Source organism: Mirounga leonina, unplaced genomic scaffold (assembly GCF_011800145.1).
Source record: "Mirounga leonina isolate KUSES-001 unplaced genomic scaffold, KU_Mleo_1.0 Mir_115, whole genome shotgun sequence".
Taxonomy (NCBI): domain Eukaryota; kingdom Metazoa; phylum Chordata; class Mammalia; order Carnivora; family Phocidae; genus Mirounga; species Mirounga leonina.
Genome location: NW_023270268.1, coordinates 90,369,277 through 90,395,203, shown reverse-complemented (window position 1 = coordinate 90,395,203; position 25,927 = coordinate 90,369,277). Strand labels below are relative to the sequence as shown.

General features: G+C 33.2%; 1 protein-coding gene and 1 non-coding gene across 2 annotated transcripts in view; both read left to right on the top strand.

Annotated features, from left to right (window-relative positions):
• STXBP5L (syntaxin binding protein 5 like) overlaps positions 1-25,927 on the top strand; it is a 428,660-nt gene that overhangs the window by 184,900 nt on the left and 217,833 nt on the right. The window contains exons 6-7 of the mRNA XM_035000065.1: positions 10,990-11,124; positions 17,724-17,787. Coding sequence (XP_034855956.1) covers positions 10,990-11,124; positions 17,724-17,787 — 199 coding nt within the window. The remainder of the gene's footprint in view (positions 1-10,989; positions 11,125-17,723; positions 17,788-25,927) is intronic.
• On the top strand, positions 19,818-19,920 carry LOC118007168. Its single transcript, XR_004678301.1, has one exon. It is a non-coding gene; the product is annotated as a U6 spliceosomal RNA (small nuclear RNA).

The following is a 25,927-nucleotide window of genomic DNA, read 5'->3' as shown; positions in this document are numbered from 1 at the left end:
CATCAACTTCCTGCAAGACACGTCCCTAAAGGCAAGAGAAACATAAGCAAAAATGAACTATTGGGATTTCATCAAGATAAAAAGCTTTTGTACAGCAAAGGAAATAGTCAATAAAACTAAAAGTCAACCTACAGAATGGGAGAAGGTATTTGTAATAACATGTCAGATAAAGGGCTGCTATCTAAGATCTATAAAGAACTTCTCAAACTCAGCACCCAAAATACAAATATTCCAGTTAAGAAATGGGCAGAAGACATGAACAGACATTTCTCCAAAGAAAACATACAAATGGCCAACAGACACATGAAGAAATGCTCAACATCACTTGTCATTAGGGAAATACAAATAAAACCACAATGAGATACCACCACACGCCAGTTAGAATGGCTAAAATTAACAAGATAGGGAACAACAAACGTTGGTGAGGATGTGGAGAAAGGGGAACCCTCTTACACTGTTGGTGGGAATGTAAGCTGCTACAGCCACTCTGGAATGCAGTATGGAGGTTCCTCAGGAAGTAAAAATAGGGCTACCCTACGACCCAGCAATTGCACTACTGGGTATCACCACAAAGATACAGATGTAGTGATCCGAAGAGGCACCTACACCCCAATGTTCATAGCAGCAATGTCCACAATAGCCGAGATGTCCTTCAACAGATAATGGATAAAGAAGATGTGGTTTATATATACAATGGAATATTACTCAGCCATCAAAAAGGATGAATACCTACCATTTACATCACCATGGATGGAACTGTAGGGTATTATGCTAAGTGAAATAAGTTAATCAGAGAAAGACAATTATCATATGCTTTTACTCATCTGTGATATATAAGAAGTAGTGCAGGGGTCATAGTGGAGGGAGGGAGAACTTAATGGGAAGAAATCAGAGAGGGAGCCAAACCATGAGAGACTCTTGACTCTGGGAAACAAACTGAGGGTTGCAGAAGGAGTGGTAGGTAGGGGGATGGGGCAACTGGATGATGGGCATTAAGGACAGCACATGATGTGATGAGCACTGGGTATTATACAACTGATGAATTATCGAACACTACATCTGAAACTAATGTACTATATGTGGGTTAATTGAATTTAAATAAAAAATAAATAATGCAATAAATATAGGGGTGCATATATCTTTTTGAATTAATGTTTTTGTTTTCTTTGGGTAAATACCTAGTAATAGAATTACTGGATCATATCATAATCCTGTTTTTAATTTTTTGAGAAATAATTCATACTGTTTTCCGCAGTGGCTACAGAAGTCCCATCTACAGTACATGAGGGTTCCTTTTTCTTTACATCCTTGTCAACACTTGTCATTTCTTGTGTTTTTTTAATTCCCTTGTGATGACTTCTTGGACCCATAAATTAGAAGTGTGTTGCAAGTATTTGGAGATTTTGTTTCTTTTAGCTTTTATTGATTTCTAATTTGATTCCATTGTGTTTAGAGGACACATTGTATATGACTTGATTATTTTAAATTTGTTGAAGTTCATTTCTTAGCCCAGAATGTGGTGTATCTTGGTATATGTCTTGTGGTGACAAGAATATTTTGCTGTTGTTTGGCAGATTATTCTACAAATGTTTAGTTCTGTTGACTGGTGATTGTGTTGGCTTCTATATCCTTGTTGATTTGCTAGGGACAAGTGTTGAAATCTACTAGAATCATGGTTTCTCTTTTTCTCTTCTCAGTTTTTGCTTCACATAATTTGCAGGCTGTTGTTTGGGCATGCATATTTAGGATTGCCATGTCTTCTTGGTGAATTGATCTTTTTATCTTTACAAAATGTCCTGGTCATTTTCTCTCCTTTCAAGTTTTTTTTTTTTTAATCTGATCTTAGTATAGCAATTCTCACTTTCTTTTGATTAATGTTTGTATGCTATATCTTTGTCTTTCCTGTTACTTTCAGCCTACCATGTCAATATATTGGAAGTAAGTTTCTTGTACACAGCACATAGTAGGTAGTTTTTTTAACTCACTCTGCCAATCTATATATTTTTAAAATATTTTATTTATTCACTTGAGACACAGAGAGAGAAAGAGAGAGAGAGAGCGAGCATGAGTAGGGAAAGAGGCAGAGGGAGAGGGAGAAGCAGGCCCCCCACTGAGCCAAGAGCCCAATGTGGGGCTCAATCCCAGGACCCCGGAATCATGACCTGAGCCGAAGGCAGACGCTTAACCATCTGAGCCACCCAGGTTCCCCTACCAATCTGTATTTTAATTGGTGTTTACATTTTATGTACTTAGTGATATGTTAGTGCTTAAGTTCTCAATTTTTTGTTGTCTGCTTATTTTTTCATTCAAATATGGGTTGTTTTTTTTTCTTGCCTTCCTGTGGTTTAATTGAACATTTTTTTTTAGAATTCCATTTTGATTTGTATATAGTTTTTAATATATCTCTTTGTATCATTTCACTTCTTGAGTGGTTGTTGTAGACATTTCATTATGTATGAAGAACTTATCACAATCTACTGCTATTGCATTTTCTCAGTTTGAATGAAATACAAAGATCTTTCCTTTCTTAGTTTTCCTTTACTTCCCTCATTTTAAATAAATTTTCTCTCTCTGTATTTAGAACCACATCAGACTATGTTATAATTTCTGCTTCAACTATGAAACATAATTTAGGATGCCCAAAGGAAGGAGGAAAATATATTGAATCTAACAATATTTTTACTCTCCCTGTAGTTTTTTATTCACACTTGATATTAAAAAATCTCTTTGATCTTTTTTTCTGTTTAGTGAACTCCTTTTAACCATTCTTTTAGAGTTTGTCTTTTAGTGACAAATTGAGATTTTCCTATTTCTTGGTATGATGAGTGAGTTTTTATTAAAACTGGATATTTTGGATACTATGTTATGACATTGCAGGTCTTATTTAAACCTTCTATTTGTGGTGGGTTGTTTTGACATTGCGCTGGCTGTGGAAGGACAGGTGTCATCTTGTTAACTAACAGGTGGGAGTAGAAGTTCAGATTTCCCCACTGGCCTTTACTAACTCCTGAGATAGGGAGAGGCACTTCATAACTGCTGGGTAGGGTGTAGTTATTGCTCCTTATTTTACTTATACTGTGCAGGATACCAGTGCCTCATTCCTGCTCCCCACATGGCCTCCACTAACTCAGTTCTCTCATTCAGAAGTTGAAATACTCTGTGAATTTAAATGAAGGTAGAAAATGTTATTTCTTTTGCTATAGGAGAATGAGAATAAGCTTCTCAGACTTGGATTTGCCAGAAATCATGACGTTACTCCCTATGGAAGTGCAAAGATTTGGCTTATTTTAAAAATTTGATTTATGTTTGATAGTTTTCCAAATAATTACAGGTAAAAAAATTGAGTAAGTTTTTTACTATCTGGTTAGTTCATTAAGACTGTGAATGAAATTCAACTAAATTTTCAGTTATCCGTTTAATTTTGTCTCTTGTATTATAATTCAAGAATTATCAGATTCTTTTTCTTAGAGAATTTTTAATTCTTTATTTTTCTTTTAATTTTTTATTTTTCTTTTATATGATTTGAGTTTTTCCACTGAAACTCCTAAGTATCAGTCTTTGAATTAAGATGCTGAGAGAATCTTAGGGTAGCTAGTTGTTTCTTTCCCTGACTGTTGTTATCACCATCGTTAGTTCAGTTTGGAGGAACTACATAGCTACAAGGCTTTATTCCTACTACTAACTTAGTAATTTAGGTTCTTATCCTAAAACTTAAATTGTAAATTAGCAGCAGCCTTTCAGCCACTGAACAGTATCTCATAAAATGTGGTTTATAGGCTATCTGTAATAAAACCAGCCAAAGAAGTGCTAACTAAACTTTAATGTGTATATGACTAACCTGGGGGTTCTTCATAAAATGCAGTTTCTGATTCTGGGATAGGGCCCAAGATTCTGAATTTCTACTAAGTTTCCAGGTGATGTTCATGCTGGTATATGGACTTCATTTTGAATAGCAAGTACTGAGGTTACTTGTTAAAATATCAGTCATATGTTCCATCCCAAGTCCATGAGTCACAATTTGTGTACCTGGAATGTAGAAATATGCATTTTAATGAGATATTTATTTATACCAAAGATTAAGAATTATTGCTATAATTTAGTAGTTCTTAATTGTGGTTATGCATCAAAACCACCCAGAAAGAGTTTTAAAACAGTATTGCTATGGTGAGCACTGTGAATTGTGTAAGACTGCTGAATCACAGACCTGTACCTCTGAAACAAATAATACATTATATGTTAAAAAAAAAAAAAAAAGAAGAAGAAGATAGTAGGAAGGGAAAAATGAAGGGGGGGAAATTGGAGGGGGAGACGAACCATGAGAGACAATGGACTCTGAGAAACAAACTGAGAGTTCTAGAGGGGAGGGGTTGGGGGGGATGAGTTAGCCTGGTGATGGGTATTAAAGAGGGCACGTACTGCATGGAGCACTGGGTGTTATATGCAAACAATGAATCATGGAACACTACATCAAAAACTAATGTTGTAATGTATGGTGATTAACATAACATAACATAATAAAATAAAATAAAATAATAAAATAAAATAAGGAAAAAAAACAGTATTGCTAGATTTACTTCAGAACTGATGAATTTTCCTCTCTGGCATTTGTATTTTTAATATGAAGAATACACCTGATTCTGAGTGTAACCAGGTTGTAAAGTATAATTATAAATATTATAGAAAGAACTGGAGCCAGAGTCATCATGCCTGGTAGTAGAGGTTTTACCTGGAATCTGGAGAAAAAAATAAGACTTAAATTGAACTATGTTAGAACTTAGGGGGAAAAGTTTCAAACTTGAATTCTCCCACTCAATTTCACACAGCAAATTTTCTATAAGTTTAAACTATTTACTCTGTGTGTGTGTGTGTGTTTTAAATATTTTATTTATCCACTTGAGGGAGAGAGAGAGAGAGAGAGAGACAGCACCAGCAGAGCAGGGAGGAGGCAGAGGGAGCAGACTCTCTGCTGAGCAGGGAGCCCGAAGTGGGGCTTGATCACAGGACCCGATCTGAAGATCAGGACCCAAAGATCAGGACCCAAGCTGAAGGCAGATACTTAACCAACTGAGCCACCCAGGCGCCCCAAACCATTTACTTTTTTAAAACATATTTTTGGCTTGCGTTGACAGTGTTTCTCAAATTAGGATCCATAGGCATGGTCTTGGAGTTATGAATTTTCCATAGTAATTTCTAATTGTAATATTTTTATTTCTATAATCACACTAATGGAAAGATTCTGAATGATTTGAACAAAACATTTTATTCAAAAATACTGTCACACAGGTCCAATATGTGAAGTTAAATTTGCATGGATGATTGTGTTGGCACCAAGTAGTGTTATTTTAATTGTTGTGGATTAATAAAATAATAAAAACGGACTATGCACATGTATTATATATTCATGCCATATGATTGTAAAATTATGTGATGGTGTACTATGGAATAGAATTCAAAACTGTTCAAGTAGAGACAAGTGGTAAAAGGAAAGGACAGAATAAATATAGATACACCAAATTCAAAAGAACCTGTGCAGTTAGAAACATATGAGGTTAATTATTTCTTTAAAAAAAATCCATCTGTCATATACACTAATGTCATTAATTTGAATTCTAGTTATAGTTTTATTTGTATTTTATATTTTTGTTTTATGTATACATAAGAGCCATAAGTATGAGGAATTTATATCTTATTTTTATACATGAGTTAAAGAATTTATAAAAGTAAGTCAAAACTGAGGATAAGCAAAAAAAATTTTAAAGGTCTGTACATTCTTCAAGCTTGAAAACATTGATTTTGTTTATTTCATATGCTTATGTAACATATATAACATATATTTCAAACTATAGAGTTACTTGATCTTTAATGTAATGGCCCATTTTAAATAGTTTTCTACATTAGCTTTTCTTCATTGCCCTTACTGGAATTAATCCCTCCCTTCTTTGAATACTTTATAGCAATTCACACACTTTACTTTTATTTTTCTTACTTGTCTACTTGTCTCTCCTATTGGATGGCATTTTTTTTTAGGGAAAAAGAGTAGATGTGTTGTAATCAAGGACAGTGCTTTTATAATGAATTATTTGGTGAAGTTTGAATTAATGGATAAATGGACAGAAGACTTACAATGTCTTAGATGATTTACTATAGAGAATGATAGTGAATATAGACATAGGAACAAGATTATTTTTCCAGGGTTCCTATATAACAGAGAATTCTTCAGTTTGCAGGTGATAGTGGTAGAAATGCATTACAAATAAAAGTATAGCTATTAAATTAAATTCAATAAAGTATTGATTAGTGACTTATTAGGGCTATCAAATATATAGCATAAGTATAATCATGCCCTCTCCCTCACCCTTGTTAAGCATCTTAAGTAAATCCCATTACTCTTTTTTTTGGATTCAAATAAAGTCTGGGGTCTTTCTTCATTAGTTGTTTAACCACTACCCATCAGTTGGACATGGGACATAAGATGAAACCCGTATGTTATCAAGGGTCTAGTTTCTTGTCAGTAAGAATGAGGTAAAATTTCACAGTATTGGTTCAAGGAATACTTTAAAAAATTTTTTTTATTAACATATAATGTATTATTTATTTCAGGAGTACAGCGCTGTGATTCATCAGTCTTACACAATTCACAGTGCTCACCATAGTACCTACCCTCCCCAATGTCCATCACCCAGCCACCCCATCGCTCTTACCCCCCTCCACTCCAGCAACCCTCAGTTTGTTTCCTGAGATTAAGAGTCTCTTATGGTTTGTCTCCCTCTCCGGTTTTGTCTTGTTTCATTTTTCCCTCTCTTCCCCAATGATCCTCTGTCTTGTTTCTCAAATTCCTCATATCAGTAAGATCATATGATACTTGTCTTTCTCTGATTGACTTATTTCACTTAGCATCATACCCTCTAGCTCCATCACATCATTGCAAATGGCAAGATTTTTTTTTTGATGGCTGCATAGTATCCCATTGTATATATATACCACATCTTCTTTATCCATTCATCTGTTGATTGACATCTAGGCTCTTTGCATAGTTTGACTGTTGTGGACATTGCTGCTATAAACATTGGGGTTCATGTGCCCCTTTGGATCACTACATTTGTATCTTTGGGGTAAATACCCAGTAGTGCAATTGCTGGAAAATATGGTAGCTCTATTTTCAACTTTTTGAGGAACCTCCATACTGTTTTCCAGAGTGGCTGCACCAGCTTGCATTCCCACCAATGTGTAGGAGGGTTCCCCTTTCTCCACATCCCCACCAACATCCATCGTTTCCTGACTTGTTAATTTTAGCCATTCTGACTGGTGTGAGGTGGTCCCATTGAGGTTTTGATTTGTATTTCCCTGGTGCCGAGTGATGTTGAACACTTTTTCATGTGTTTGTTGACCATTTGGATGTCTTCTTTGCAGAAATGTCTGCTCATGTCTTTTGCCCATTTCTTGATTGGATTATTTGTTCTTTGGGTGTTGAGTTTGATAAGTTCTTTATAGATTTTGGATACTAGCTCTTTATGTGATATGTCATTTGCAATATCTTCTCCCATTCCCTCAGCTGTCTTTTGGTTTCATTGACCGTTTCCTTTGCTGTGCAAAAGCTTTTTATCTTGATGAAGTCCCAATAGTTCATTTTTGCCCTTGCTTCCCTTGCCTTTGGCAATGTTTCTAGGAAGAAGTTGCTGTGGCTGAGATCAAAGAGGTTGCTGCCTGTGTTCTCCTCAAGGATTTTGATGGACTCCTGCCTCACATTTAGGTCTTTCATCCATTTTGAGTCTATTTTTGTGTGTGGTATAAGGAAATGGTCCAGTTTCATTCTTCTGCATGTGGCTGTCCAATTTTCCCAACACCATTTGTTGAAGAGACTGTCTTTTTTTTCCATTGGACATTCTTTCCTGCTTTGTCAAAGATCAGTTGACCATAGAGCTGAGGGTCCATTTCTGGGCTCTCTATTCTGTTCCATTGATCTATGTGTCTGTTTTTGTGCCAGTACCATACTGTCTCGATGATCACAACTTTGTAATAGAGCTTGAAGTCCGGAATTGTGATGCCACCAGCTTTGCTTTTCTTTTTCAACATTTCTCTGGCTATTCGGCGTCTTTTCTGGTTCCATACAAATTTTAGGATTATTTGTTCCATTTCTTTGAAAAAAGTGGATGGTATTTTGATAGGGATTGCATTAAATGTGTAGACTGCTCTAGGTAGCATAGACATTTTCACAATATTTGTTCTTCCAATCCATGAGCATGGGACATTTTTCCATTTCTTTGTGTCTTCCTCAATTTCTTTCATGAGTATTTTGTAGTTTTCTGAGTACAGATCCTTTGTCTCTTTGGTTAGATTTATTCCTAGGTATCTTATGGTTTTGGGGGCAATTGTAAATGGGATCGACTCCTTAATTTCTCTTTCTTCTGTCTTGTTGTTGGTGTATAGGAATGCCACTGACTTCTGTGCATTGATTTTATATCCTGCCACTTTACTGAATTCCTGTATGAGTTCTAGCAGTTTTGGGGTGGAGTCTTTTGGGTTTTCCACATAAAGTATATCATCTGCAAAGAGTGAGAGTTTCACTTCTTCTTGACGATTCGGATGCCTTTTATTTCTTTTTGTTGTCTGATTGCTGAGGCTATGACTTCTAGTACTATGTTGAACTGCAGTGGTGATAGTGGACATCCCTGCCATTCCTGACCTTAAGGGGAAAGCTCTCAGATTTTCCCCATGGAGAATGATATTCACTGTGGGTTTTCCATAGATGGCTTTTATGATATTGAGGTATGTACCCTCTATCCCTATATACTGAAGAGTTTTGATCAAGAAAGGATGCTATACTTTGTCAAATGCTTTTTCTGCATCTATTGAGAGGATCATATGGCTCTTGTTCTTTCTTTTATTAATGTATTAATTGATTGTGGATGTTGAACCACCCTTGCAGCCCAGGAATAAATCCCATTTGTTCATGGTGAATAATCCTTTTAATGTACTGTTGGATCCTATTGGCTAATATTTTGGTGAGAATTTTTGCATCCATTTTATCAGGGATATTGGTTTGTAGTTCTCCTTTTTTTTTTTTAATTTATTTTATTATGTTATGTCAATCACCATACATTACATCATGAGTTTTTGATGTAGTGTTCTATGATTCATTGTTTGCGTATAACACCCAGTGCTCCATGCAGTATGTGCCCACTTTAATACCCATCACCAGGCTAACCCATCCCCCCATCCCCCTCCCCTCTAGAACCCTCAGTTTGTAGTTCTCCTTTTTAAAGGGGTCTTTGTCTGGTTTGGGGATCAAGGTAATGCTGGCCTCATAAAAAGAGTTTGGAAGTTTTCCTTCCATTTCTATTTGATACAGCTTCTAATCCTATTTGGATCTTTTTCATGTATTTCATCATTCCCCTGTAAAGATTGTCTTTACTGGAATTCTGCCTCTTGCTTCAGGTCTCATTACTGAAACCTGGCAGTTTTTAGACTTTTCTTCTCAACCTTGGAAATGACTATGTCATATTGAAGTTTGCTCTTTTTCTACCTGAACTCCTAAATTTTTGTCTACTTTATTGGGACTAATGTTTTTTGTACTCTTTTTGTGATTCAGAAAAGGTGATCTTAAATCCTGTTTAAAATGAGTTTCCTTTTTCTACTTACACTGAATTGAAAATAGATGCTTCATGGCCTAGAAACATGACTATCAAGTTATTTCCCGTGGGACATTATTAAATATCCCTTGGCAACAGCGATCCTAGACTTTAGGTTTTAATCAGAATTGTCCAACACCATATAGGTCACACTTTAATTAGATCTTCAATTAACTGTAAGTGCTTTAAGTAATATCAGGATTTCTAGTTTTTTTGTTGTAATGTGCAAGGGGCTTTCAGCAGAATACTTTTGAATAAATGAAGTTTGGTTTAGAAAGGTAGACTATTGAATAATTCAATGAACCACAATGAGAATATAAATTCGACAGACTGGATGTTCACTCTTATATAAAAAGAGGTACAAGGTGGAATTTTGTTGGGAATTTACCATTTACGTTCCCCCCCTTTTTTTCCCCATATTGGTCTGTCTGCCTGGCATCAGAATTCTGTCCTCCTCTTCTAATAATTTACCAGCTCTTTTTCTGAATAAATTCTAGCAAATATGATTCAATAACAGATTCTGGCAAGGGATAACTGTGAACTTATCTCCCCCCCCCTTTCTTTATGAGCATTTAAAAGGAGTGGGAGTAGGCAAAACTAAAAAGAGTGATACTCGGTGAATAGAAGATTCTGGTAAATTCCCAGATTTCATTTATAGGAATCATGGTTTCTTTGGCTATAGAATAATTTCCCAGAATTGGTCAGAAGGCCCATTGTGCAAATAAAGGCAGAACAAAAAAAAAAAAAATAAAGGAATAGTAGAGTAGATCCCTTATCTTATAAGCTTTCTTTATACTACTAAGATGCCAACCATCTGAATAAAAAGTAAATAATTCATGATCTTATATAAAAAAAGCTACAATTTCTATGATAACTATGAAATGTATGTTTCACATGTACCTAATTTCTATTTGAAGTGAGTATTACCAAAGAAAAACCACCAGTGTAGAAATTTGCTAATTTTGCAACCAAACAGGAATGGATTTGAATCCTGGTTTTGCCACTTACTAGCTGTCAGTCCAATGAAAGTAAAAATAAAAGTTCTTGGCCTCAGTTTCCTCTTCATAAAATAGAATTTATATCTATCTTGGAGTGCTCTAATTCTGGAAAGAATTAGAAACAATATATGTTAATGCTCATGGTAGACAATTATTTATTAGTGGTCATTATTATCATTATTGTTTTTAATGGTATACTCTTGTTATTTATCCTCTACCCTCTACTAATACCTAAATGCTACTTGAGTATATAGTAAATTTTGTTGTTTATATAGCTATCACTACCTAATAAATATAAGGAAAATATAATGCTGACCAAACATAAAATTTAGATATTTTAATTGTAATTTTCTTTCTTTCAGAATTACTTACTGTCATCTACCTTTCCAGAGTAAATGGCTCTATGTTGGAACAGAAAGAGGAAATACACATATTGTAAATATTGAATCTTTCATTCTTTCTGGATATGTTATCATGTGGAACAAGGCAATTGAGCTGTAAGTTTGAACTTAAATACCACTTTATTTGGCTTGAGTATTTCATATGGTTATGTAAAGCATGTCAAATTACAGAGTTATTTGAAACATTTATAGCTAATTTATGATTAATTTGAGTGAAAAGTTTAGCTAAAATAATTTAAAACTGTAAAGACTTCTAAAAATATTGTAATATTAACATATTCTAATTTTAGACTTCCCGAATACTTACGGGTTTCTGAATAATTAAGGGTTATGTATGTAAAATTTGATGATAAAATACTAAGCCTTATTCTAAAAGTCATAAATGGAAATCATCTTTTTTTGTAGCTGTTCTTAGTATAGCCACTTCCAATGGGAATGGCAAGTGGATTGTGATCACATTTAGTTTTAGGTAAAAATAATCATGATAAGTTCACATATTTTTTATTGCTGGTAGCTCATTCTTCACTTGCCTGACTAACATATTATTCAGGGTTCTAAAGAGAATTAACTTATCAATATTTTTTATGTTGTGACATAATACAGCTATTTGGATATGTGGTTAATGGTAATTACCACTTTGACTTTGGCGCTGATACTTAAGTTTATGCACATATAAGACGTAATGGAATTCCAAGCCATCTTTTTGTATGTAAACGAATAATTCTCCTGGTCACTGTGTTAATCAGAAAAACAAATTTTCTTTAATAAATGTTTATGCTCCGTGCATATTAGGTCCTTAATAAGATATGTTTAACTTGAGGCTGGCTCATTTTCATATATATATTCTGAGTTACATAATTATTCTCCAGAACTCTGATTAAAACAACCTATTTAAAAGAGGCTGGTCTTTATAATAAATCTACTATTCCCTATTTTTAATGTTTCAGTGTGCCTGTGTGTATAGGAAAGTTGTTACTAATTATATTCTTGTTACAATATTCCTTTTGTATTATGTCCTAATGGGTCTTTTGTTATTGATAATTCTTCTTCCCTGATTAGATTAAGAACTGCCCCAGGGCAAAATCTTTGGTCACTGCTCCTTTATTTTTCTTTAAACTTGGCTTATTTTGGTGCTTTCCACAGAGTGGCTACTAAATGACTGATGACAGTATTGAAGAACTAGTATGATAGTTACACACTAATATTGACTTAGAGCTTTCATTTACAATTATAATTAGTATGCGCTATTTTACTGATACATGTTTTAATGTTCTATATGTGTATTTTAAAAACATAGAATTATGTCTCCCCCAAAATTATTTAATTCTGTAGCTATTTGGGAAAAGTTTTACCACTATAACCTGACTTCTATAAAAGTGGTAAATAGGGCTGAACTTAATGCTTGCTTTCATAATTTTCTTAGGATATTGACAAAAATGTAAATAAACTTGAGAGATTGAATTATAGAACATTTATACAAATTTAATATTAGTACAAATAGTGATATATGTATTATTTGTTTTCAGTTGAATGCTGCTAATTAAGAAGTTCATTATCTAAATAGATCCAGTATTTCACCACTTTTACTTAACAAATACTTTTCATAGTTGAAATTAATACTACCTGAATTAGTAACCTATACTTAACATAATCATTTACTTAACAAATACTTTTCATAGTTGAAATTAATACTACCTGAATTAGTAACCTATACTTTACCTCTATGTATTTATATAGTCTAAACTTTATGATTTCAGGAGTAATGATGAATTTAAAAACTAAAAAGAGGGTAAAATTAAGAGAAACTAAAGTAAAATAAAGCACTTTTATTTTTCATAGTATGTTCTTACAGCATAAGAATACAGCATAAGAATTTGATTTGATAGAACATAAGAATAGAAACTACCATTTATATAAATCTGATCTGTTAGAGAGTTGTACATGCCTCTGAAAATGTCCTGAAATATCCTCTAGAAATTATTATTAGACAATATCACCTCCTGAATGTTTCTTGGTTTACTTAGACCAGTTTTCCAAAAGTGTATTACATGGAATTATAGATCCATTGTGATCTATATAATTTTAAATGCCAACTGCCAGTCTCCTAGAACTGTCTTTTAATTGTTCTCTACCTATTGAGATACATTAGAAAATGCATGCCGCTTCCTGTTAATATGTGTCGAGTGTATGGGACAGTAATAAAATATTTATTTAAAAGAGTCATTTCATTAATAGAATTTTACACACAGATTTTAACAATACATTTTCTAAGTATGGCAAATGCAGAATTGTCTTTAAGAGATATGTGAAATTATTTGAATTTAAGTTCCTACTTGAAATACTTTTTATATTTTATTTTTTTTATTTTTATTTTTTAAAGATTTTATTTATTTATTTGACAGAAACACAGCGAGAGAGGGAACACAAGCAGAGGGAGTAGGAGAGGGAGAAGCAGGCTCCCCGCTGAGCAGGGAGCCCAATGCGGGGCTCAATCCCAGGACCCTGAGATCATGACCTGAGCCGAAGGCAGACACTTAACGACTGAGCCACCCAGGCGCCCCGAAATACTTTTTATTCAATGTTATTTTCAGTTTGTTTCTATTATTAGTGAAGTCTCTTAATTATAATTTTAGACAGTTCTCATAATTATAGTTTGTGTTCCCAACGTATATATATTGATTATTTGGAAACTGGAACACATTTTCCTTAGAAACAGTGATGTTTGTAGAACACCTCATAAAATAGTAGCATAGAACTCAATGGACGTTAAAAATTTTTTTCTATGGGAAAATCTATTCCAGGTTATACTATAGAAATAGATGTTTCTTTAGGGCAGCCCTAGCTTTTTAAAAAATATAACCTATTTTTTCTACATATGACTAATGTTTGAGCATGAAATTGATTATTAAATCATAAGTGTAAGACTTGTGTTTAACAATCACTCAAACATATTTATTGTGCACTATGGTATGCTAGATACTGGAAACAACCATGAACTGGGAAGACATAGTTACTGTCCTCTTGGGGCTTTCGGTCTAATGAGATTAATTAAAAAGGCAATTATAATATATTGGAAATAAAATGTGGCAATTCCATAAGAAGGACACCTAACATGTGGTCTCAGAGAAGTATCTGTGAAGGAAATTACATCTATGTTGAGATTCGAAGCATGAGAATTTTAGTTAGTTGAGGGAAAACTTGGGAGAGGGGGGTGGGGATGTTTTAGGAAGAGGGGATAGAAGATTTAAAGATGGAATGTGAGAGAGTTTTTGTTCCCTGCACAGGAATTTTAAGTAGTTTAGTTGGTTGGAATACCTGAAAGAGAATATGATAAAAGATAAAGGTTGAGGAGAGGTAATCAGGGTATATAATATCAAAGGCCTTGTAGGCCAGTTTGAGAAGTTTGGACTTAAAGTCCAGGAGCTGGATTTTGAAGGGTTTTAAGCAGAGAATTGACTTGATCAAATTTGCATTTAGGAAGACTACTCTGAAGGCAGGTATAGAGAAATGATTAAAGAGAGAAGACTGTATTCTTGGTAAACATTATCATTGATATAGGAGTGGAGATAAGCTGACATAATTAAATACATAGAAGATAGAAGAGGCAAGACTTGGGTATTATGGGAAAATATAACAATAGAGAAGAATTAAGAGTGACCCCCAGTTGTTAGAGCTTGAGCAACTATGTAGATAAGGGTGTCATTTAGTGAAAGAAAGCAGGAGATTGAGTAGGTTGAGAAAAAAAGTAATGAACTCAATTTTAGGTAGGTTGAGTTGTACTGTTTATAAGACATTCAAATGGAATCGGTATGGGAAAATGGTAGGAAGTGGGATATATGGATCTGAAAGTAATGAGATAGAGTATGGTGATTAACATAATAAATAAATAAATAAATAAATAAATAAATAAATAAATAAAAGAAAAAACATAAGAATTTGAACAGTTAAAAAAACAAGAATTTATGATCATTGAAAAGATGAGATTGTGCATGAAGAGTGTATAGAAAACAGGTAGCAACCTAGCAGACAGTCAACCAATTCTGACTCACAGATATCTGTTTTGTTTGGCTATCAGAGTATTTAAATATGTTCTGAATTCTAATATTTGAAAATTGGCAAGTAGAAATAAAAATTTGGATTTCCAGATTTTCATGAAAATTCATAATGAGACAATTCTAGTTCGGTATTCTTGCCTGGCAGTCAGTAATCAGCTGGAACTGAGTAACAACCTTCCTTCTGTAGGTGGATAATGTGCTATCCAGTTTGGTACAGTTCTCATTCAGCCTGTTTGCTTCATTTGCAATACCTGCCTGGCTCCTGTGTGCTCTTGAATTCATGACCATATATTATATGAGAATAGATGACAGACTAGGATGGAATACAAAGGAATATCAATATTTAAGATATAGGAAGAGAAACAAGGCCCATAAAAGAAACTAAAGAAGCCATGATGGTAAATGAGAGGAAGAGAGATAAATAGGGATAACTAGAAGAATTATTGGGTATTATTTAGATGGATATTATATGATTTTAATTTCATTGATAATTCTATCTAAAGTAATTTTTGTAGGAACTACAGAATCCAGAGTGTACACCAATGCTTTTTTATTTTTTAAGTCAATTTCTGATGGCCATAAGTCTTTCAAGGAATGTTTGATGGTTTTTGGAAGTATAATGTCAGGGGAAAAGTTAGAAAAAATGTATCCAAATGTTAGTAGTCATTATCTTCAGGCAGTAAAATAATATGAGAGATTTTTTTCTTTTGACTATTAGTATCTTCTAAGTTTGGAATTTTTTTTACAAGAAATAATATATCTTCTGTAGTCTGAAAAAGTCAATACAAATAATTGAAGTTTAATGCCAAATTATTTTCTGAACTTGAGTGTTTTACAAACTCTGAGAATCTAAATGGAAGAGTCTTGCATATGGTCTAACTAGTGTTTCTCAAATTATATTTCAGTGATTCCCTTAATATGGTCAATGAGAAATAATTCTGTGGGCTAGTACTTTGGGAAAATATTGAAGATTTCAGTATTCACTTGCATATTATGGCTCTAAGAACCTTTGTAGAAGAAAAAAATATTTAACTTTAATTCAGGGTTTCCCAAACTTTTTTGATATGGAACACTCTTTATGTGAAATACCTTATATATTCATTAGTTTATCATGGAATATACTTTGGTATTTGTTGTTCCAATCATACCCAAGAAACAGGAATTTGTAGGTTATTGGATATTATTAGCTTCCAAAGGATAATTGAAGGACACTGTTCCCTATGAGAGGCACCTTACTCTAATAAAACATTGCATTTAGAATGCAGATAATAACTCTAGTTTCCAATTATTCCAGTGATTACAACAGTCATAACACATACTATTCATTGAGTACTTACTATGTTTTGGCATTATATTAGGTGCTATATATAAATATTCTAATCCTTGTAATGAGTAGGATCAGTACTACTATCTCCATTTTTAGATAAGAAAATTTAGGATAAAACTGATAACAAAATATCTAATAAGTCTGTATTTATTCCTCTGAGTCATGGTGGGGAGTCAGTATCTGGGAAACCTGAAGTTAATTTGTCACTTTTATCTGATCCCAAAAAGTTTTAAAATGTATTCTTCTTTACTATTTTGTGAAGAATCTTTGACGGTTTTCATGTATGCATAAGAAATAAATTATATTTTAAAAAGAAATAAATTAAAACTATGTCAATATAATCATAGGATTAATCTGGCATAATTAGACTGTTGAAGAAAAGATGTAGAAAATGACCAATAATAAATCTATGGTCATATCAGGCCATATTGTATTTAAACATGACATAATCATATTCAACAATATGTCAAAGTAGGAAATATAAAAGAAACATGCCAGATATCAGAGTAGAATATTTTTAAAGTCAGATTTACAGAGTACAGGTCTTTTTAACAATATGCACTTAGACACATAGTTAGCTGTTATTGATTACCCTGGATAACCAAATAAATGAGACATAACTAGCAAACTAGGTTTCCCCAGTTTTCTGTAAGTTGGGTAGCACTAGAGAGAATTTCTTTGTAAATCAAAGGAGCTATTATACTTTTCTTAGGAGCAAAATCAGAGGTTTTATGTCAAAGAAAGTTGTAAGTCAGTTACGTACTTTGCAATTTGGCTGAAACAGGCTTATAGTATTAGCTTTGTGGCCGTGTAAGTTTTCTTTGTCTGTATAAGTTCAATTTCAAATTTTCAGAGGCTTAGATCTGGCAACAAACATATAAATACCAATGCATAAATTCATAATTTGATGAAAAGACATAATTCATCTTGACTACTCATAATTTTTCTTTGATAATGAAGAAACAAAGTTGATAATGTGAAAGATCTAAAGCATCCCTTTCATTATTAATATTATTTCTTCAAGTATATAATTTTTATGCTATAGAAATGAAGAATCCTGTTGTTATGTGGATCTATGCCCTTAAACCTGATTTAAAAAAAAAAATTACACTTCCTCTAATAGAGTTAATAAGAGAAAGAAAAGTGGTCTTAAAGAAAAACAACCAAAACTCAAATGAATCTAAGTTTAAACCTGAGAATATTGGGAGTGTATTCCAGAGTAATTTCTTTGTTCCAGTCTATAATGGTAAGGTGTTTTAATTTTTATTTTTTAATTACTATTTTTTAATTACTATTTTGAATTGATTTAACAGATCCACAAAGACTCATCCAGGTCCAGTTGTACATTTAAGTGATAGCCCAAGAGACGAAGGGAAAGTGAGTATTACAAGTACCATTATTCTTGCATTTATTTTCCTCATTTTTGAATGAAGGTGTTTCTTACTATTACTTTGTACCTAACTTGTAGCACAATTCAAAGCATTCAGTGTTTTCTAAAATTATAATGTTGAATGAATGAATGAGCAAATAATGAATAAATGAATTATTCACACTAGTAGTGGTCCCAAATTAAGTCTTTATTTTCACCTAGAGCTAAAGTTGGTATTTAATTCTACAATTTTGAGGAAGTTATGGAATATGTGGAACAACTTGAATTTTCAAATATTCTATGCTGGAACTTAACAATATGTTTATCAATATCATTAATCATTGGCTTCTGATATTCAGTTTTAGTAATGATAAATGGCCAATACTAAATAATCATAAATTAGCCAATTTTGATTTTATAAATAGATAATTATATAGAAAATGTTCTGAGGTTACAGAAATAATCCTTATTCATTTTGTTTATTCATAATTTTCTTTTGATGATAAGGAAACAAAGTTGATAATATGAAAAGATCTAAAGCATCACTTTCATCATAAATATGGCCTCTTCAAGAATTTATTTTTTAGCTAAATACCATAGAAAACACCTGAGTAAATTAGTTAGTATAGGTTTGTTTCTTTATTTTTAAATGATAAAAACTGAATTTGCCTAATAAATATTGAGCCTGAAAGTCAAGTCTGCCTAATGGTAATAGAAAGAAAACTGGATTTCTTCAAATTGATCCATAAATACAGTGTTACTCCAATCAGGTGTCATCAGAATTTACTTATTTTTAAAGAAATGATTCTAAAATTCTTAAGAAAAGGGCGCCTGGGTTGCTCAGTCAGTTAAGTGTCTGCCTTTGGCTCAGGTCATGATCCCAGAGTTCTGGGATCAAGTCCAGAATCGGGCTTCCTGCTCCTCGGAGAGTCTGCTTCTCTCTCTGCCTCTACGTCTCTCTCTCTCTCTCTCTTTGTCTTTCATGAATAAATAAATAAAATCTTTAAAAAAATAAAATAAAATTCTTAAGAAAAAGAAAATGTTTTTCTCCACATCCTCACCAACACTTGTTATTTCTTGTGTTTTTGATTTTAACCATTCTGAAAGGTGTAATGTGACATCTCATTATGGTTTTGATTTGCATTTCCCTGATTATGAGTGATGTTGAGCATCTTTTCATGTGTGTTTCATTTATATGTCTTCTTTGGAAAAATGTCTATTCATGTCTTTTGCCCATTTTTTAATTGGATTATTTGGTTTTTTTGGTGGTGTATCAGTTCTTAATATATTTTGGATATTAACCCATTATTGGATATATCATTTGCAAATATCTTCAGTAGGTAGCCTTTTTGTTTTGTTAATGTTTTTATTCACCTTACAAAAGCTTTTTTTTTTTTTAAGATTTATTTATTTATGGGGCGGCTGGATGGCTCAGTCTGTTAAGCATCTGCCTTCGGCTCAGGTCATAATCCCAGGATCCTGGGATGGAGCCCCATGTCGTCAGGCTCCCTGCTCAGGGGGGAGTCTGCTTCTCCCTCTACCCCTCCCTGCTCGAGCTCTCTGTCTCTTTCTCTCAAATAAATAAAATCTTTTTTTTAAAAAAAAGATTTTATTTATTTGAGAGAGAGGGAGCATGAGTGTGAGTGGGAAGGAGGGGCAGAGGGAGAGAATCTTTTAAGCAGACTCCCCGATGAGTGCAGAGCCCCACCCTGGCTGGATCCGATGACCCATGAGATCATGACCTGAGCTGAAGGAAACTAATGGACTGAGCCACCCAGGTGCCTTTGTACAAAAGCTTTTTATTTTGGTGTAGTACCAATAGCTTAATTTTGCTTTTGTTTTCCTTGCCTGAAGAAACATCTAGAAAAATATTTCGATAGCTGATGTCAAAGAAATTACTATGTTTTCTTCTAAGAGTTTTATGGTTTCAGGTCTCACATTTAGGTCTTTAGTCCATTTTGAGTTTATTTTTGTGTATAGTGTAAGAAAGTGGTCCAGTTTCATTCTTTTGCATGTAGCCATTTAGTTTTCCCAGCACTTGCTTTGGCAGCACATATACTAAAATTGGAATGATACAGAGAAAATTAGTATGGCCCCTGGGCAAGAATGACAGTCAAATTAGTTTTCCCAGCACCATTTGTTGAAGAGACTGTCTTTTCACCATTGTGTATTATTGCCTCCTTTATCATAGATTAATTGACCATATAAGCATGGGTTTATTTCTGGACTCTCTATTCTGTTCATTGATCTATGTGTCTGTTCTTGTGCCAGTATCATACTGTTTTACTACAGCTTCATAGTGTGTCTTGAATTCTGGGATTATGATGCCTCCAGCTTTATGCACTGTTGGTGGGAATGCATATTGGTACAGCCCCTGTGAAAAATAGTATAGAAGCTCCTCAAAAAATAAAAAATGGAAATACCATATGATCTAATAATCACACTATTGGACATTTATCCAAAAACCAAAAACACCCATTTGAAAAGATATATGCACTCCTGTATTTATTGCAGCATTATTTACAATAGCCAGCATATAGTAGCAACCCATGTGTCCATCCACAGATGAATGGATGAAGAAGATGTGGTATATATACACAATGGAATATTGCTCATCCATAAAAAAAAGAATGAGATCTTGTCATTTGCAACAATATGGATGGATCTGGAGGGTGAAATAAGTGAAATAAGAGAAAGACAGATACCATATGATTTGACTCATATGTGGAATTTAAGAAACAAAACAAATGAACAAAGAGAAAAAGAGACAAGCAAAAAACCAGACTCTTGATTATAGAGAACAAATCTCTTGTTGCCAGAGAGGAGGAGGTTGGGGAGAGGATTGAAATAGATAAATGGGATCAAGAACACACTTATCTTGATGAGCACTGAATAATGTATAGAATTGTTGAATTATACATATTGTATACACCTGAAAGTAATATAAGCTGTATATAAAAAAAAGAAAAAGAAAATTAGAAACTATAAATTTTGAAAAGGGAAAATGTTTTGACGTTTTTTATTTTATTATTTTTTTTCTTCAAGTTTTTATTTAAATTCCAGTTAGTTAACAGTGTAATATTAGTTTCAGGTATAGTATTTAGTAATTCTTCACTTACATACAACACCCAGTACTTATCACAGCAAGTGCCCTCCTTAGTACCCATCACCCATTTAACCCATTCCCCACCCACCTCCCTTCTAGTAACCCTTAGTTTGTTCTCTATAGTTAAGAATCTGTTTTCTGGTTTTCCTCTCTTTTTTTCTGCCCCGCCCTCTGTTCATCTGTTTTGTTTCTTAAATTCCACATGTGAGTGAAATCATATAGTATTTGTCTTTCTCTGACTGACATTTCACTTATAATACTCTCTAGTTTCATCCATGTCATTGCAAATGGCAAGATCTCATTCTTTTCTTGGCTGAGTAATATTCCATTGTGTGTGTGTGTGTGTGTGTGTAATCTTTATTCATTCACTGGTCGATGGACATTTGGGTTCTTTCCATAATTTATCTATTGTTAAAAAGAAATGTAGTACATTGTGATATTGGAACAAGGGGATACAAAATGACCAATAGATCTAAATGGATATTCCAGAAATGGTTCAGACATTTGATGTAATTTTTGGATATTTTAGAGAAGATGTTTTAGGACATAATAAACTATTGAGTAAATGGTGTTGAATAATTGGCTAACCATTTTGAAAAAAAGTAACCTACCTTACACCATTCACAGAAATAAATTCCAGATGGAGAAAATATGTAAATGTTAAAATCACAACTCAGAAAGTTTTAGAAGAAACTATAGGAAATGGGTTTTTACTGTGAAGTAGGGACATCCTTGGGCAAGATATAAAACCTGAAAGCTTTAAGGAATATACCATAACAAGACAATCATGATAAGAGACAGACAAGATATTTGCTTACATATATAGTAGGCAAATAATAAACATGCAAAATATATAGGAACTGGTACTAAATCCTCATCTCTCTTAATAGGAAATCAATAGATAACGTCTAATTAATATATCAAGAAATGGCAATATAAACATATTTAGAAATATGGGAGTAAGTCTACTAGAAAAGACGATTATAAGAGTTGAAAATGTGGTTGCCTCTTACCTCTAGAGAGCAGAGTTTGGCTGCTGAGAGGAGGAAATGGCCTCTCTAATAATTACTAGGGAAACGCATTATCCCATTTTTTCCACATCAGACTGGCAAAATATTAAAAATAATAATATCAGGAATGAAAAATATTAATAATTGAGAAATGGATATCTAGATACTGTAGTAGTAGGTATATATACCAGTATAAGCAATTTGGCATTATCACCATTTAAAACATATATTCATTATGATTTAGAAAATTCATTTCAGATGTCTATCTTATTTATATGACCAAGGGGCAAAATACTGAAAACAGCCTAAAGTTCAATTAATAGAAAATTGAATAAATGAATGCTAATATATTCACACAGTAGAATGCTGTACTGATATGGAAAGTTCTTTAAGCCACGATTTTTAAAAGAAAAGTTGCAGAACAATAAGCACACTATAAAACCACTTGAAAATGCATTTGTATTTTTATTATATATTCAAATACCCAAGAAAAAAGTCCTAAAAGTATATGTACAAATCTGGGGAGGATACTGGAAATTGGAACTGGGGAAAATGATCAAAGGTATTATTTCCTTTGTGTTCAAATTTTAATGAAAGAATATAATGTGTTAATTATGTAATTAAAAATTAAAAGGAATGCAAAATAAATTAGTATTAGAGTCAGAAGACTATATGTTTGAATTGTGGCTCTACTACTTATTAGCATATAATCTTGAATAAATCATTTGACTTCTTGTAGGCTAGTTTTTCCATCAATAGCCTTTTGACACATAGAAGTTTTTTATTCAACTTTATCAGTCTTTTCATTTGATTCTTGCATTTTGTTTCTTATTCAGTAAATCATTTCTTCCTGAGGTAAAATATAATCCTTTTTTTAAAAAAAAAAATCAGTTTTAAGGCTTTCCATTTCATAATTAGATTTTTACCTAAATAAAATTTATTTTATGTTGGTTTGAGATAAGGGATACTTATGTTTTACATATAAATAATTCATTTATTGAATAGTCATTTCAGTTACCACTGATGTATAAGAACATCTCATGCATATATCAGTTCCCATATTTGGATGCGTCTTTTTCTGGACTTTTTCCTCTGTTGCATTGATATATTTATTTACTATTGTACTTTTACTATATTTTATTAGAAATAACAAATAAAAGTTGCAGAAAATATCTTGTTATCTGTTAGGCCTGCCCCTTCTCCCTTCTCCATCTTGGCTTTTTCTGATTATCTATAGTACTATATACATTTTAGAATCAGTTTATCAAGTTCTATGTAAATCCCTCCTGAAATTTTGTTTGAAACTTAGACATATTGATTAGAAAAAATTTACTTCATTAAGATACTAATGTTCCATCTATAAACATGATATGTTTCCTTTGGTTTTCTTACCTTTTTCTATATAGCTTTGTAACTTTTTGCACAAAATTCTTACATATCTTTTGTTAGCTTAATTCTAAGTACTTTATAGTTTTTATTGCTCCTGTGAATTAATTTTCTTAAATTTTAATTTTAATTAATTTTAGTGTATAAAATATTGATTTTGTTATTTTGTATTCCTTGCATCACCAAATGTTCTGTTTATAAAAGCTGTTCTTGGATTATCTGGAATAGTCTATGTATAAAAGTATAGAAAATGTAGACAAATTTTGTTCCTTCCTAAATTTATATATTTTTATATTAATATTTGTTTTGTTGGATAGGAATCCAGTGCAGTGTTGAATATAAATGGTTTTAATGGGAACTTTCTTTTATTTCCAACTGCAAACAAAATGTCTCCCAAGATTTCAACATTAAGATGTTTGCTACAGGTTGTTGGTTGAATGCTTTAATGAAGTTAAAAAGTTTCCACCTATTTCCAATATTCTAAGAGTTTTAAATTATAGTGTTGAATTTTATTGAATGCTTTTCTACATGTATTGAGATATGTTTTGTGCTAATCTCAGCCTATTGTTAATGATGCTATGGTCTAGAAATACTTGGGGACACTCAGTTGGGCCTGAGGCCAGCCCCCATAGACATTTCCCTTTTTCAGAGCCAGTGTTGTGGTTTGACCAGCCTCTTGGTTCTTATAATGGCCACGATACACCTCAGCAACAACCATCAGGGAACTTTGAAAAACAAAGTTTATTATTCACAAGTGTTAGAGGGTACATAACATGTTTGGGGCCACTCAGTGAAGTCATGGGTAGAGAAAGAGTGAGATAGAGTACATGGACCTGGGGTTCTGCTTTTATTGGGGTTGAGAGTGGGGTGCCTAGGTTTTCACATGTTCACTTTATTTGTGAATTTAAAATATTAGAGCAGAATTAAAGTATGGGAAGGCAAAAGTAAGCTGTCAATCACATTGTCAAAGGGGAACTTCATGGGTGGGGCAGCCTCGCTTTTTATCTAATAATGTAGCTGACAATGTATTTATTCAAGATGGATGTCTGAAGAGAGGATGCCTCAGCAATCAAAAGCTTAATGTCAGGCACATATATTACAATCCAAAAAGCTGACTCTCAGATACTTACACTAGAAATGACTATTCCTTAATTTGTTAATTTGTTGAAATGTTAATGGATTTTCTCATTTTAAAAATTTTACATTTCTGGTATAAATTCAACTTGGAAAAGACAAATTTTCATGGAGGTTTGGTGGTGAAGTGAAAGAACAAATTACTTATGTTAAGGTTTATACTAAAACAGCATAGTATCAAGGAATTAGAAAATAGACCATCCCCTAAGATAACATTTACTAAAGAAACTGTGCATAAGTATATCAAATTGAAGAGGGTGCTCTTCTACTGAGAGGTACCTATATTGGACATAATATTGTATATATCTCCTTGAATTCTCTCAGCCTTGTTTGTCTCCCAAATTCTTAACTTAACTTAACCAGGGTTCTGTAGAAAACAGGCTGAGGCTAGGCTTGTTTGTCTCCCAAATTCTTAACTGTTTGCTTCATCTCAGTTTTGGCAGGATTAATCAGCTTCATACAGTACCATTTCCTTAAGTTGACTGGCTATGCCAAGTCTAAACTCCACCCTTTAATTCTGGATTCAGATAATGTGCCATACTATAAGGCATGAGATCTGGCTTCTTCAGTGGCTCCCAAAGGGGTCAAATGATACAACTCTGAAGTGAGGGGGTGTTAATTTACCATAGAGAAAACCTTGACCAATATTGACAAGAAATAAAATTCTCCTTTCCTTCCTCCCTATGGTTGGGCTATTCTGAATTACGGTTTTTCCACATAAGCTGTTAGAGACATCCAGCAAGGCCAAGCAGATGCACCTGTTAACTGATTGGCTGTGCCTCTTTTGCTTTTCCTTATGAAATACTGATTAGTATGATGATATATCATCTTACTTTTACTTCTTTGCTTTACTTCACTTTTCCTTTATTATTACAGCCCTGAGATTGCACTTCTCAGTGAAACATTAGCACCTAAGCCTAGCCTCAGCCGGTTTTCTACAGAACCCTGGTTAAGATAATAGTTATCAGAATTGTTTTAGTTGAGAGATTGGAAACTACAGCCAATGGCATAAATCTGGCTTGATGCCTGTTTTTGTGAAATGGTTTATTGGGACACAGTCATGTTCACCATTAACATACTGTCTGCGGCTGCTTTCTAACTACAACAACAAAGCCAAGCAGTTGTGACAGAGCTATAAAGCCTGCAAAGCCTAAAATATTTACTATCTAGCCCTTTACAAAAAAAGTTTGCTGACTCCTAGATTGTAGACCCTCAGGATGGGACTTTGGACTTGAATTGTCTCCTATTTAAAATTAAAGAGCCCATCGAAGGTGCCGAGTGAAGTGGTACTATCATGCAGTGACATCACAATTACTTAAATAACCTCCTATGATTAATTGGGCAAGGAACTGATGGAAAGGTAAGACAATTGGAGATCAAGTACTATGGTGTTTAACTGATAAAGGGCAATGGTGATTTTAATGATGATGGAAAAAAACAGCTTCCTTTGATGCCACTTGTATTATTTTCTATTCTGATATAAATTATAACAAATTTAGTAGTTTGAAACAA